General features: G+C 45.0%; 1 protein-coding gene across 1 annotated transcript in view; it reads left to right on the top strand.

Annotated features, from left to right (window-relative positions):
- Nucleotides 1–357: 357 nt before the first annotated feature.
- TMEM273 (transmembrane protein 273) overlaps nt 358–15,360 on the top strand; it is a 54,633-nt gene continuing 39,630 nt past the window's right edge. The window contains exons 1-2 of the mRNA XM_084633245.1: nt 358–442; nt 1,078–1,244. Coding sequence (XP_084489371.1) covers nt 1,103–1,244 — 142 coding nt within the window. The 5' untranslated portion in view covers nt 358–442; nt 1,078–1,102. The remainder of the gene's footprint in view (nt 443–1,077; nt 1,245–15,360) is intronic.

Below are 15,360 nucleotides of genomic sequence, written 5' to 3'. Positions count from 1 at the left end.
CCTTCCAACCCTGATATTCTATGAGAAGTGTGAATTACCACCATTGTCATTAGGACACTGTCTGTATCCCACCTGGAGTTTGAGCTTTCTATGAAATGCTGAAGTGAAACACCAGGGGGCAGTACGTTTGCAGTGCTATGGAATCTTGGGGTGTCTGCTGCCAAACAAGCTATATGACACAAGCCACAGACGGGAGAAGGTGACTTTTCAACCATTTATACATTGGCCAAATCTGAACAGATTTTCGTGGGAATGACAAAAGGCACATGTCCTGAGCTCAGGACCATCACCCCACTGCCAAATTTCACAGTCCTGCTGCAATGCACGCAGATGTTAGAGCTCTTCCAAGAAAGTAGCCAAGAATTTTGCCTCCCTCCACTATACTGTTTGACTGCTGCCTGGAGAAGGGGTAGGAGAATTACTGATCCTGTTGGTGGAAGAGGTAAGAATAGAACACAACTGCATAACACTTAAGCTAGCATCCCTTACTGTAGGCCAAAGGGGTATTTAGTGTGCAAATGCCACAGGAAAAGGAGAGTAAGGGTGAAGATTTCCTTCAGTCTGTATCCAGCTTTAAAACTCAGTGTAGTTATGAAACAGTGCAGGAGTCTGACTGGGATCTGAGCACATGTGAGGTGGGCTGACAAGAGACTGAACTCTGGATGTGTATTAAACAGCATATAATAAATTGTACTAGGCATGCACAGCTAGAGAATTTGCACAGAACAATACCCGGCCACTGGAAATGTTAAATGTCATTTCCTCCCAAACGATTGTTTTCCATCCAAGTTTGAGGTGTTCTGGATTATGCAGCTAGCTAAGTAACATTCATGCACTTAATGTGGTGGTTTCGTCATGTCAAATGGAGATGCACGATTTCTAAAAATAATGGACAGGAATTTTGCGTTTGGAAACGTTTCTCAGGTGTTTTTTTAGCTCTGTGGGAACAGACTCTAACAGAGTTCAGTCAGGGCATGCACTGCTTCTGCACTTTCTTGTATGCCCTGTGTATCTGTCCCCTGAGGCTTTCTGCTCTCTCTTATGCCTTGTTTGGTCTCTGATTGCATTTAACTGTAGGATTCCTCATGTAACAGTCAAGAACATGAGTTTTTACAAGGCAGAGGATCTTCATACTGAAAGGGAGAGACAGAGAGCCACAGGAGTGAGAATCCGGCAAATAGAGAGAAGATGGCTGATTCGGAGACTCATACATGGAGATACTTTCCCTTATCATTCCTTTAGAGGTAAGAGAAGGGAGGTGCTGACTAATTGGTGGCGTGGTATTTTCCTTTGTTAATGCATCCAACATCTGTTACTTGGTTGCCCTGCTAAGAGGTGGAATCCTGCACAGTTGTCTGAGCAGCTCAGAGCCCTGACAGTTAGAGGAGATTGAGAAAATAGCCGAGGAAGAGCAGCTGTAAATTCTCAAACGTAGTTCCAGATGTCCGGTGCACAAGAACCCTGATTTTTGACATAACCAGCCTGACCATGTGTCATTCCATTTGTTCCACCGTGTGATGTGATGCAGGGCAGCTCTAGCACACCCCTAGCTCGCTGTGGGCTTGTTGAAAGTACATGAGTAGTCACAAATGACAGCCTGGGGTTCCCTAGTTTTCCTGCCTTGATGGCTGGCTTTCTTGCTCTGACCCTGAGAGCAGAGTATGCCCTAAGGACCTGGCTCAGTGAGAGGCTCATTTCCTGTTGAAGACACTGGAACATAAGGCTGTCTCAAAGTTTCGGGGAGGGGGGCGGTAGGAGGGTTGTTTTTTCCCTCAGTATATCCCCGCAGGAACAGAGGTATGGCTGCTTGGATCTTTGATATTTCTCAGGTTACTCAGGACTAAGGGTCTCCTTGTTTTCCCCCCTGCCTCCAGCAAGAGGGAAACCTGCTTGTGCTTAACTGGGTGTCCGCTCCCTGGAACTGCCAGTCTGTTACCCCCCCCCCCCCATCAATCTCTTCTGGGCTATGCAAGCCCTTACTTTGCCTTACAGGTTAACAGATGATGCATCCCAGTCCCTGAGCCCCATTGAATTGTTCTCCTGTAGAGTCTAGCCCCTTGTCTGCAGAAAACTCACAGTAACACCGGTGTACACAACAGCTTAATCATAGAATATCAGGGTTGGAAGGGACCTCAGGAGGTCATCTAGTCCAACCCCCTGCTCAAAGCTGGACCAGTCCCCAATTTTTGCCCCCTCAAGGATTGAGCTCACAACCGTGGGTTTAGCAGGCCAATGCTCAAACCACTGAGCTATCCCTCCCCCCAGCTTGAATGATTCAACTCTGGGTCAGCTCCTTGTGTAACACCACAAAACTGAGATAGTTACAGGGACAACAACAATACTTGTACTATCAGAATCAAGAGCCAATGGGAACAACAGGGTTACAGAGAAATGAAAATCATAACGAGATTTTGAGAGTCTGAGCTTATCAGGCTGCCTGCGGACAGTCTAAACAAGTTTATCTCACCCTAAATGTCCTTTGCAGCATTTCAGCCATGGTTGGTTGTGATCCTGTTTTCATAAGTGTAATTGCACTGCCCGATTACTTCCTGGATGCAGGGCTGTCTTCCTTGCCTTCCCTTATATAGTCCCCAGAATTCATTGTTTGTCCACAGAGACAGTTTATTCTCTCCTGTTCTGCCTCCCTGCGGATTTCAGGTCCCCCCAAAGACTTCCTATGTAAATGGGGCTTCCATGGTGTTGGCTTACAAACAGTGCTTAATTTACAAGTTGACAGACAGAGGACTACACATCTTTTGTCTGCAGAAAACCTGTTTGTCAACTCTGCCTTGATACAGGCTTTGGAAACATGTTTTCAGTGTACATACCTAACTCCTACAAGCATCTGTACATACGCTTCACGATGACATTAATGCTCAGCATGACCCTGGTTTTCATTAAGACGTCACGTGATATTCTTTATAGAACCAGAACATATATATCAGGATAGTCTTGTAACCTGCTTAGCAGTTGGTATTGAGGAGTCCTTAGGGTCACAGGGTCCTTAAATGTATTAATCATTTTAATATCTCCTCTTATGGAAATCTTTCCAGCTCTCTAATTTTTGTTGCCTCTCTGTGACTCCTCTATTCCTGTTATGCCATCACCAGAAATGACCGTGAGTGAGAGCATCCTATTGATTTATATAATGGTACTATAAGATTTTCAGCATTCTTTATACATCTTAACATTTTGTTGGCTTTATTGACTGGTGCTGTGGGTTGAGCAGATGTTTTCATTGAGCTGTCCACAATGATAGAATCATAGAACTGGAAGGGACCTCGAGAGGTCATCTAGTCCAGTTCCCAGCACTCAAGGCAGAACTAAGTATTATCTAGACCATCCCTGACAGGTATTTGTCCAACCTGCTCTTAAAAATCCCCAATGATGGAGATTTTACAACCTCCATAGGCAATTTATTCCAGTGCTTAACCACTCTGACAGTTAAATTTTTCCTAATGTCCAACCTAAACCGCCCTTGCTGCAATTTAAGCCCATTGCTTCTTGTCCTATCCTCAGAGGTTAAGAAGAACAATTTTTCTCCCTCCTCCTTGTAATGACCTTTTATGTACTTGAAAACTGTTATCATGTCTCCTCTCAGTCTTCTCTTCTCCAGACTAAAAAAACCCAGTTTTTTTCAGTCATCCCTCATAGGTCATGTTTTCTAGACCTTTAATCATTTTTGTTGCTCTTCTCTGGACTTTCTCCAATTTGTCCACATCTGTCCTGAAATGCAATGCACAGAACTGGACACAATACTCCAGTTGAGGCCTAATCAAAGCGGAGTAGAGTGGAAGAATTACTTCTCGTGTCTTGCTTACAATACTCCTGTGAATACATCCCAGAATGGTGTTTGCTTTTTTTGCAACAGCGTTACACTGTTGACTCTTATTTAGCTTGTGATCCACTATGACCCTCAGATCCCTTTCAGCAGTACTCCTTCCTAGGCAGTCCTTTCCCATTTTGTATGTATGCAGTTGATTGTTCCTTCCTAAAAGTGGAGTGCTTTGCATTTGTCCTTATTGAATTTCATCCTATTTACTTCAGACCATTTCTCCAGTTTGTCCAGATTTTGAATTTTAATCCTATCCTCCAAAGCACTTGCAACCCCTCCCAGCTTGGAATCATCGGCAAACTTTATAAGTGTACTCTCTATGCCATTATCTGATGCCTAAGTCTTTCCCCTGAGTTGTTCCAGTTAATTTAAAACCCAGTAAGGCATGTGAGTAGTTCAAAATATTCCTTCCAACGTACACTACCTTGTCAACAAACAAACTCATCGGCCTTCATGCTGCCCATTTGCATTGATTAAATTAGGTCTCTCTGAAGTACCTCAGTCTTCTTTGGTCTTGACCAACCTGAATAATTTTGTACCATCTTATAAGATCATTAAGAAACTTGTGGCCCACACCACCAACTTTTTGTGATGTTGAAAACTGACCATTTACACCTACTCTGTTTTCTGTTTCTTGGCCAGTTTCTACTCCGTGACAGAATATTACCTCTCTGCCCATCAATGCTTAGTTTCCAAAATAGCCTTTGGTGAGGGATTTTAGAAAAGGCTTTAAGAAAGTCCAAATAAATTATATCTACTACTTCTCCTTTATCCATTATTTTGAGGACATGCTCAAAAAATTCTCATTGATTGGAGAAACTCAACTTTCCTTTACAGAAGTTATACCAATTGTCCACAGAACCTGTTCATATAGGTGTATTTTAATTATGTCTTTAATTATGGTTTCAACCAATTTACCTGCTAGTGAAATAAGGCTCCCTGATTGGTCATTCCTGAGGTCAGCCCTTGCTGTACCAAACTTTTTAAAAAGGTGCATTTGTTACTCTCCAGTAACTTGGCATTGTTGTTGTTGGTTTTTAATGAGAGCTTTTTTTGTTAGCAGTTCAGACGTGTAAGGTAGGATTATCAAAAACACTCTGCCTTGCCTAACTCTTCTAACCCATTGAAGTTAATGGTAAAAGAGACTTCAAAGAGAGAGGTCAACAATGACTACTTGAAAAACCCCACCTTTCATTCTTAATTTCCTTTGGAGCTCTTGGGTGTACCCATGTGGTCTTGATGTTTTGTTGATACTTAATGTATCAATTTGTACCAGTACTTGCTCATCTGATATCTTAGTCTCTGTTAGTATCTCATTTTTATTACGTGAGGAGTAGGCATCTCCCCAACATCCTCTGTGATGAACATTCGTGCAAAGAAATTATTTATCTTCACTAAAATGTCCTTGTTCTCCTTAATTGCCCCCTTCATCCATTTGTAGTTCAGCAATTCTCTTGCAGGCTTCCTGCTTCTGATACACTCATAAAATTTTTTGGTATTTGCTTTTATGACTTGGCCCTTCTCATTTCCATCTGATTTCTTATCTGTTATAGTCTCTGTTCCTTCCTATTTCTTTCACTTGGGCTGGATTTCCCTTCTTTCACTGAACGCTTGTTTTGCTAGTAAAACCTGATGAACCTCTATGCACGACAACATTATTTTTTCCTTGTCTTTTACTTCCCTTTTCATTCAGAGGTTTCCTTGACTCTGTTATGATCACTTATGTCGCCTCCATGCTGAGTCTAACCATTTCCTCACCTTTGCCTAGCTCCTTCATTCATTACAGTGGTGTTGGTGGTGCTCATCAGTTTGCAGGATCAGGTCTTTAAAGACACAATCCTGCAAAACCGTACTCGCGTGAATGGTCCTGATTCATGCAACTAGCCTTATTGACATCAATGGTGGGACTTCTGGAGGGACTTCTGGATTGGACCCTAAAGGCCTCATTTCCCTTTCAATGTGTAAATCAGGAGCATCTCCACTGAGGTCAATGGAGTTATACTGGTGACAGTGAACGGTGAATGCATCCTTGTATGGCCAGTCCTTCTGTAAGTCTTTATTGGGGTCCAATCTCCCAGTCCTCTCTCAGCAAGCAGTCCCACCAGCTTCAGTAGGAACTTTCAGGTGAGTAGAAGCTGCCATGTTGGGCCCCTGATTTGTGTAGAATGTGCAAAAACATTCTACACAATTTGATTTCATTTCCCCCTTGTTTTGCAACTTCTAGATGGATTCAGTTGGCTCAGGGAGATGTTTTCCCTGAGCCTCTGGTGGAAGGAAAGAGCAGCATTATAGCATGCCTCTAATTACAGCCACCATGACAGTTCATATGCTGCGGCAATAAAAATAACCATAAACCTACCTAATCATTAAAGTAAAGCAAACGGCTCCTCACTGTATCATCATGCCCAGGTACTAGAGTTGCTAATAAACCAGGAAGAGCATTGGGGCATTGAAGGAGCATCTATCCTATCTCCACAGTTTCTTAAACAACTTTAGAGGCATATTTTTATTAAGGAGATGCAAGGCAGATGATCTTAAACCTCGAGAAGAGTGTGCGTAATAATTGTGTGCTCCTCTAATGCTCTCTAAAGACCTATTCAGAGTCCATTCTGAAAGACAATAATATATCAAGAAGTTCTGCAAACTTCCCTCCTAATGAACACATGCCAATTTGAGACCAAGAATTCTGGTCTCAGAGGACAAAATAACCACTGCTCTTAGTCTCTGGGTGTTTTGCTACTTTATTTCAGAGCGATTCAAAATCTAATTAAATTTCTAAACTCTAATGAAATTACAGAAGAAAAATCATTTAGGATGATATTATACACAATTACTCATGGCTGAAAATTACAGTTAGCCTCTTTCACCAGGATAGAGTCTCCAGAGAAAGCCTTGTTATTCATCTCACATAAATCTGGCACTACTCCCACTATTCACAGGTCAAAGGTAACAGTGGAATTAATTAAACATATATATCCTGCCCTGTAGCTGGATGGTGGGGAGTAGGTAATGGAGCAGAGGGCTGAGCAATAATGACTGTGGTTTGAGTCCACATTTCCCAGATCGGTCAAGAATCAGGGTAAATCCACTGTATGTAAGAGCTTATTAAGCATGGCTCATTCTGATCAATGCTCCTCCTTTGTGGAGATATGCCACGAATGAGAGCTTGAGCAGCACTGAAGTATCTACATTGGGCGGTGTGTGGTCATTTTCTTGAGCGTCTGAAGCATTTTAGTACGAGTTAGTAAAAGAAAAACCTCAAAAGGGTTCAGATAAAGATGCAGTTGTTTAAATTTGCTTCTCTGAAATACTGCAACATGTAGAGCTGGGCTAGAAATGATAACACTTCACATTTATAGAGCCCTTTTCATCTGAGGAGCTCAAGAGGCTTTGGCTGCCTGGGTTTCCTTGCACAGCAGCAACATGAGCTAGGTAAGGATTGAGATTTTCTTAGAGGGTCTGATGCTTCCTGCCTCAAGCTAGGCCGGAAATACAGTGAGATCAGCCTCTCTCATGGTATTTTAGTGCTTCTACTTCTGAACCCAGCTGGAACCAGAAAGCATGAAAAATTAGGGGGCGGGAAATAGTCAACCAGTTTTGTGTGAGTCTTAAATAAACAGATGGACTCAATGCAAGTTTTGGCTCACATTTTATTTTAACCAAATCTTTTTGCCCATCCTTGGCTATGATAAGGCTGCATCCACAGATGCTCTCTTAAACAACTGTGAGTTTCAAAATGTAATTCACTAGCTAGGGAGGAGCTCTTCATGACATGCCAGTCCAGAATGTGTCTGATCAATGCTTGTTCTCAATAGCTGTTTTTTAATCAATTGCCATCCAAGATCAGAGCCGTGGTCCATCTAATCCAGTGTCCTGTCTCTGACAGTGGCCAGCAGCAGATGCTTCAAGAGACTGGTGTAAAATCCACCCCCCATAAACATCTTTTACATAAGAACTTACTCTCATGACCCCAGTTTTCCTACATCTCAGTAACTGCTGCCACTATCAAGCTTTGCACTTGGAAATTTTTACCTCATGTCACTCCTCACACTGCTCCTTTATTCCAAGCACCCTGTCCTGAGCAGCAGGGTGTTTGCTGGTAAGTATGGTAGGTGCTTTTCAAAGGCTACTTCGGGAAAACTGTCATCACAGCTTCACTCCAGACATGTTTTAACAAGCTCTTACTTTACTAACTACAAGTGAACCCATGAATGAACTCAGCTGCTGTTCATCTAGAGCAGTAGTTCTCCAACGTATGTGATTGTGCCCCGCCTTCTTTGTGTCTGTAGTAGTTTATGCTTTCCCCTTCCCACCACACAGGTACATATACTGATTAAAAAAACAACATGCAACTCTGAATCAATGCCTTACTGTTTTTAACGTTTTGTCAAACAGCGCCAATGATCCATTGTAGCAAATGGCTTAACATACAGATGGCAATGACTTTGACTAATGCTATGCAAGCTTAACAGAAATCAATCAAAATGCACAGCACCATCTAGAGTCAAATGCACAGCGCCATCTGAGGAGCTGATAGGGCAGGAGAAATCAGTTTTGCTAATTATTCATTGCTGTGAGTAAAATGTGCACAGTAAGGTTTTTTTTCCACACACCCCCCTTAAAGCTTCTCACCTCCCCTCCCCTGCTGAAATACATTCCATGCCTGCTCCCGCAGGGCCCGCCCCCCCAGTTTGAGAACCTCTGATCTAGAGGTACCCTCTTCACCCTCTTGAGCACAGGAAAGTCTTGCTACACATCCCCAGTTCCAGCTCCCTTCTCTGAAGCTGCTGGATCCTACTAGGCCACAGAGACCCTTTGGCAGTTCATTGCTCTGTGTCAGCAACTCTTGCCAGGGTTGAAACACCTGAAACACTCACTACACCTAACACACCTGTGTCATAATCTGTATCTAAAAGGTGTCTTGCAAGGTATCATATACACAAACCAGTGACACACTGGTCCCAAAAATCACTACGTGGGGTGTGTACAAAGGGTTATAACTATGTGCTAGAATTGTTTGTTTGGCAAGCAGTGCATAGTCCAGTCTGCCCTAAACAGAGGAATGTGGACTTGCTTGTCTGACCAGCCTGTTCCTCAGGCAGAGATCATGAAGGTATATTTACATCAAAGCTCAGAAGCATGGTAGAAGACAGCGTGGCATTTCCACTCCAACAGGACAGAGAAACTTTTTCTGGGTTTACTTTTTGAAGAATACATTTCAAAGGTTTACTGGACTATAAAGAGAGGGGGAAAGAAGCTGAGCACTTGGAGCTCTGTGAAGGGTCTTGGCTAAATAAAACTGCTACCATGCGGCAAGAATAACTGGTGGGGAAAGTTTTTTGAACAAAGGACTTTAGTCTGTTAAGTTAGACTGAAGTTTTAGATGAATATTCTATCCAGACTCCAGCGAGAAACTGCTGAATTGGAATTCATTTGCAAATTGGATACTATTAATTTAGGCTTAAATAGAGACTGGGAGTGGCTAAGTCATTATGCAAGGTAGCCTGTTTCCTCTTGTTTTTTCCTACCCCCCCCCCCAGATGTTCTGGTTTAACTTGGATTTAAACTTGAAGAGTGGTCAGTTTGGATGAGCTATTACCAGCAGGAGAGTGAGTTTGTGTGTGTACGGGGGTGGGGGGGATGTGAGAGAACCTGGATTTGTGCAGGAAATAGCCCAACTTGATTGTCATGCACATTGTGTAAAGAGTTGTCACTTTGGATGGGCTATCACCAGCAGGAGAGTGAATTTGTGTGGGGGGGTGGAGGGTGAGAAAACCTGGATTTGTGCTGGAAATGGCCCACCTGATGATCACTTTAGATAAGCTATTACCAGCAGGACAGTGGGGTGGGAGGAGGTATTGTTTCATATTCTCTGTGTATATATAAAGCCTGCTGCAGTTTCCACGATATGCATCTGAGGAAGTGAGCTGTAGCTCACGAAAGCTTATGCTCTAATAAATTGGTTAGTCTCTAAGGTGCCACAAGTACTCCTTTTTCTTTTTGCGAATACAGACTAACACGGCTGTTACTCTGAAAATTCTTCCTTTTGTTTGTTGGTAACCATTTCTATCTTAAGTCCTTACAGTGGATATCCTACATTCTTTTATTAATAAGTGTACTTTACTTTTACTAGAAACCAGCTCAGTGCTTTGATTGAAACAGAGTGTTTAACTCCAGTTAAGGCAATAAGCTGCTGTGTACTGTCTCCTTGAAAGAGCAGTGAAGAGGATAAGGTGTTGTGAGTAAGAACCCCAACTTCACCCAGACCCCATTCTGAATCCTAACTGTGCATGTCTTTTCATAACTGCAATCCATTCAGAAAGGGAATTAAGATGCATCTGCCTATCTCTCTCTCTCTCTCTCTGTGCTCTAGGACCTGGGTCTATCTGGTAATCAGTTGTTTTGACAAGAGCTATTTTAGGACAAGTTTCAGAACCCATAAAACATCCAGGCTAGGAAAGGATGAGAGCAAATCTTTGTACTGAAATCATATTTTCCATCCCCCACAACCCCACCTCACATATCTGTCGCTGCCTGACACTCATCCATCAACTGTGTTAGAGGAATTTCTCCTGGCATGGAATTAAGTGCCAGACAAATCTCAAACTGTTTGGCTTCTGGGTCCAAGCCATGGGACTGTCTGAATGACCAGGTGCTTCTTCCAAGCCCAAGACGCTGAAAGCCTGTTGGTAGCAGGGTGTCTGGTGGCACTGCTCTGCAGTATGAAACAAAAAGGCATGAGATTTCTTTATCAGAGATGCTCTGCAGTCTGTAGCATCAAGAAAATTGAGAGATGACTTGATTATGAAGTATAAGTAACATCACAGGGAGAAAATATGAGGTGCTAAAGGGGTCTTTAACCTAGTAGAGAAAGGCACAGCAAGAACCAATGGCTGGACGTTAAAGAAAGATGAATTAAAATGAGAAATAAGGCATAAATCTTACAGTGAAGGTGATTAACGGCTGGAACAAACTCTTTAGGGATGTGGTGGAGTTTCCATTTCTTGATGCCTTCAAATCAAGACTTTCTGGAAGATTAGTGTTAGTCAAACACAATTATTGGGTTCAACACAGGAGTAATTGGGTGAGGTTCTCTGGCCTGTGGTATCTCTGTGACCTCTGACAAAAAATGGACATACCTTAAACCAGGGACAGAATCTCCTGCTTGACTTTAAGGCCTTGTCTACATGCAGAAGTTGCACTGGGTTAATGAAAATCAGTTTTGAATCTGAATTAGTCAAACCATTACAAAGCCCGAGTTTGAATCCTCTTATCTGGATTTAAAATGGGTCATGTCGGACAAACTTGTGTCTCTATATTTACTGACACAAACAAAACTGATTAAAAAAATTAAACAAAAACCAACCCTACCCAAACAAAATATGCCATTGCACACACAATTCTCCCCCTAGGGAAAGCATGAGAGAGAATGAACACCAGGTGACAGACATTAGGAACCTCACTTAATGCATGAGTGGAGGGCGCTCAGATACTCCAGTGAAGTGGTCAGGATAAGAACCTGTACAGGATGGAATAAAGTCGAGATTTAGGGCTTGGCTACACTTGCGAGTTAGTGCGCATTAAAGGAGCCCTGGGCACACTAGCTCATGACCCGTCCAGACTGGCAAGGCAAGTAGAGCGCTCTGACTCTGCAGCTAGAGCTCCTGGCACTCCACCTCGGCAAGTGGAATAATGTTTGATGCGCCCCCACTGGAGCACCGCAGCGCCAGTGTGGACTCCCTGGTCTGTTAGTGTGCTCTGATCGGCCTCCGGAAGTGTCCCACAATGCCTGTTCTAGCCACTCTGGTCATCACTTTGAATTCTACTGCCCTGCCCTCAGGTGACCAACCGTCAGACCCGCCCTTTAAATTCTCTGGGAATTTTGAAAATCCCCTTCCTGTTTGCTCAGCCAGGTGTGGAGTGCTCTCAGTGAATCTTTCCAGGTGACCATGTCTCCACACACTAGGCGATCCCCAGTATGGAGCAATGGCGAGGTGCTGGACCTCATCAGTGTTTGGGGGGAGGAAGCTGTCCAGTCCCAGCTGCGTTCCAGCCATAGGAATTACGATACCTGTGGGCAGATATCAAGGGACGTGATGGAAAGTGGCCATGACCAGGATGCACTGCAATGCAGGATTAACCTGAAGGAGCTGCGGAATGCTTACCACAAAGCCCACAAGGCAAACTGCCACTCCGGTGCTGCCCCTGCGACCTGCCATTTCTACAAAGAGCTGGACGCGATACATGGGGGCGACCCCACCTCCACTCTGAGGACCACCATGGACACTTCAGAGCCCAGTGCAATGAGGAGGAGGAGCAAAGCGGGAGAGCAGGAGTGAGGATGCTGAGGCAGAAGAATACACTCTGGAATTCCTAGATGCATGCAGCCAGGAGGAAGGTAGCCAGTCACAGCGGCCAGTGCTTGGGGAAGGACAAACGCCAGAGGAGGTTCCCGGTAAGCGGCTTTTATTTTGGGAAGGAAGTTATTTGGTGCGGGCTCTTGGGCGAGGAGGGTTAGGGCTGCATGCATGCCTAGATGCGGAATAGGGCGTTGATGTGCTCTCTCACATCATGGTAATCGGCCTCAGTGATCTCTTCAAAGATCTCATCCAGAACTTGGGCAATGCGCTTGCACAGGTTCCTCGGGAATGCCACTGTGTTCCTTGTCCCAGTAAGGTTAACATGTCCGTGCCACTGTGCCATGAGGGGTGGGGGGACCATTGCTGCACACAGGCAAGCTGCATATGGGCCATGATGGAAGCTGCATTGCAGTAGAAGACCCTCCCTTGCTTCCCAGGTCACCCTCAGCAGCAAGATATCTTCCAGGACGAACTCCTGTGGATAATGTGGGGACAGTGTTCAGTATAGGGGCCCCCTGCCACTGTTGGCTCTCCCTAAGGCACAGAAATCAAGAGGAGAGTACAGCCATGAAACAATCAGTCACGCTTGACCCTGTGCTTACTCACCATTTTGGGGTTCCCATGGGTTAAGTGCACTCGCTTTGGGATGGGCAAATTATGCTATTGTGTAGACTGTGCTTGCCGTTAAGTTTGGGGGAATCATTGCTCTGTCTGGTGTGAACAATGCTGCCTCTGGTAAGTGTTGCATTTTGCCTTTACAGATGCAACCTTGAGATCTCAGCCATCCACGTTATCACCAGCTGAAAGACTCCAAAGAATCAGAAAGAGGCCCCGTAGAAGCAAGGAAGACATGTTGCATGAAGTAATGCAGCATGCAAGTAATGAAAATCAAAGTGCAGGAGTGGTGGGACAGTGAAAGGAGGATCCGCCAGCAGAATGAGGAGTGCCGGCACAAAAGCACGGTGCTCCGTCAGCAAAGCACGGATTGGCTAATAAGCATAATGGAACATCAAGTGGACTCTATCCAGGCGCTCGTAGCCATGCAGGCAGAGCACTACCGCGCCCCTCCCGCCCCCCGCCCCACAGCCCTTGTCCCAAAACTCTTTCCCTTGTGCCCCCATGTTACCTCCAACCCACTTTCCCCAACATCTGGGTTCTTACCGCCACCAGCTGCCTCCAACACCTGTAGCTTCACCACCCAGCCCTGAAAACTACAACCCTTACCCTCTGCACTCAACCCCTATGGCCATGCAGTATAGCCATCCTGAAGTGCAGCACTCATTGCACAGCACTCCAGACAGGAAGGCTGAGTATGAGAACAGGACATATGCAAATCTGTGATTGTACTATTCTCCACCCCACCCTCTTGCCCTTTCTGTTTCCCAAGCAGTTGTGTTTCTTTTCAATAAATGAATTTTCTTTTCAGTAAATGGATTTTTTGGCTTTGAAAACATTCTTTATTATTGCATAAAGTAAAAATATCTTAGCCTAGGAAAGAAACAGGCACCGCAAGTCAGCGTAGCAAACACAGATTCCTACTAACATTGGAACCACTGCACTTCACTCCCGTGCAGGGCACCAGACATTACTGGTGGCTTTCAGCCTCAAATTGCTCCCTCAAGGCATCCCTAATCCTTGCAGCCCCACGCTGGGCCCCTCTAATAGCCCTGTTCTCTGGCTATTCAAATTCAGCCTCCAGGTGTTGAACCTCTGAGTTCCATGCCTGAGTGAATCATTTACCCTTCCCTTTCCAAATGTTATGGAAAGTACAGCACGCGGATATAACTGCAGGGATGCTGTCATCAGCCAGGTCCAGCTTCCCATACAGAGAGTGCCAGAGACCCTTTAAACGGCCAAAAGCACACTCCACAGTCATTCTGCACCGTCTCAGGCTGTTTGTTGAACCGCTCCTTGCTGCTGTCAAGGCTCTCTGTGTAGGGTTTCATGAGCCACAGCATTAAAGGGTAAGCGGGGTCTCCAAGAATCAGAATGGGCATTTCGACTTCCCCTATGGTGATCTTCTGGTCTGGGAAAAAAGTCCCAGCTTGCAGCTTCCTGAACAGGCCAGTGTTCCAAAAGATGTGTGCGTCGTGCACCCTTCTGGGCCAGCGTGCGTTAATGTCAATGAAACACCCACAGTGATCCACATACACCTGGAGAACCATCAAGAAATACCCCTTCCGATTAACGTTCTTGCAGGCTAGGTGGGCTGGTGCCAGAATTGGAATATGTGTGCCATCTATCGTCTCTCCACAGTTAGAGAAACCCATTTGTGAAAAGCCAGCCACATCATGCACGTTACCCAGAATCACGGTTCTTCTGAGCAGCATGTGATTAATGGCCCTGCAAACTTGCATCAACACGATGCCAGTGGTAGACTTTCCCGTTCCAAACTGCTTAGCGACCAATCAGTAGCTGTCTGGAGTTGTCAGCTTCCAGATTGCAATAGCCACCTGCTTCTCCACCGTCAGGGCAGCTCTCAATCTCATGTCCTTGCACTGCAGGGTTGGGGCGAGCTCCTCACACAATCCCAAGAAAGTGACTTTTCTCATCCGCAAGTTCTGCAGCCACTGCTCGTATCCCAGACTTGCATGACGCTGTGATTCCACTGCTCAGTGCTTGTTTCCCGAGCCCAAAAGCAGCGTTCCATGGTGGTGAGCATGTCTGTGAACGCCACAAGCAAACTTGTGTCATATGTGTTACTCAAGTCGATATCGTCGTCAGAGCCCTCACTGTCACTTTGGATCATAAGGAATAACTCAACTGCCAAATGTGACATGCTGGCGAGACTCATCAGCATACTCCTCAGCTGTCTGGGCTCCGTTCCCGCAGGCCAAAAGGCAAGACAGAGCGTTCAGTACAAAAAACATTGAAAGATGGCGCCAAATGTGGACGGAAGCACAGGGATTGCTGGGATGTGAATCGATGCCTCATGGGGCATTGGGACAGGACCCAGAATGCCCCGCACCTTCTGCCCCCTTCCCACAAGCCACAGCACCAGAATGGGAAGAAGTGCTCTGTGGGATAGCTGCCCATAATGCACCGCTCCCAAACGCGCTGCAAGTGCAGCAAATGTGGCCACACCCGTATGCTTGCAGCTGTCGGTGTGGACAGCCTGCAGCGCTATCTTTACTGTGCTCTCCGAAGGCAGGTTTAACTCAAAGT

The sequence above is a fragment of the Lepidochelys olivacea genome (genome assembly GCF_965140295.1).
Source record: "Lepidochelys olivacea isolate rLepOli2 genome assembly, chromosome: 7".
NCBI lineage: Eukaryota > Metazoa > Chordata > Testudines > Cheloniidae > Lepidochelys > Lepidochelys olivacea.
Note: the sequence above shows the minus strand (reverse complement) of the source record. Positions and strands in the feature narration are given on the sequence as shown.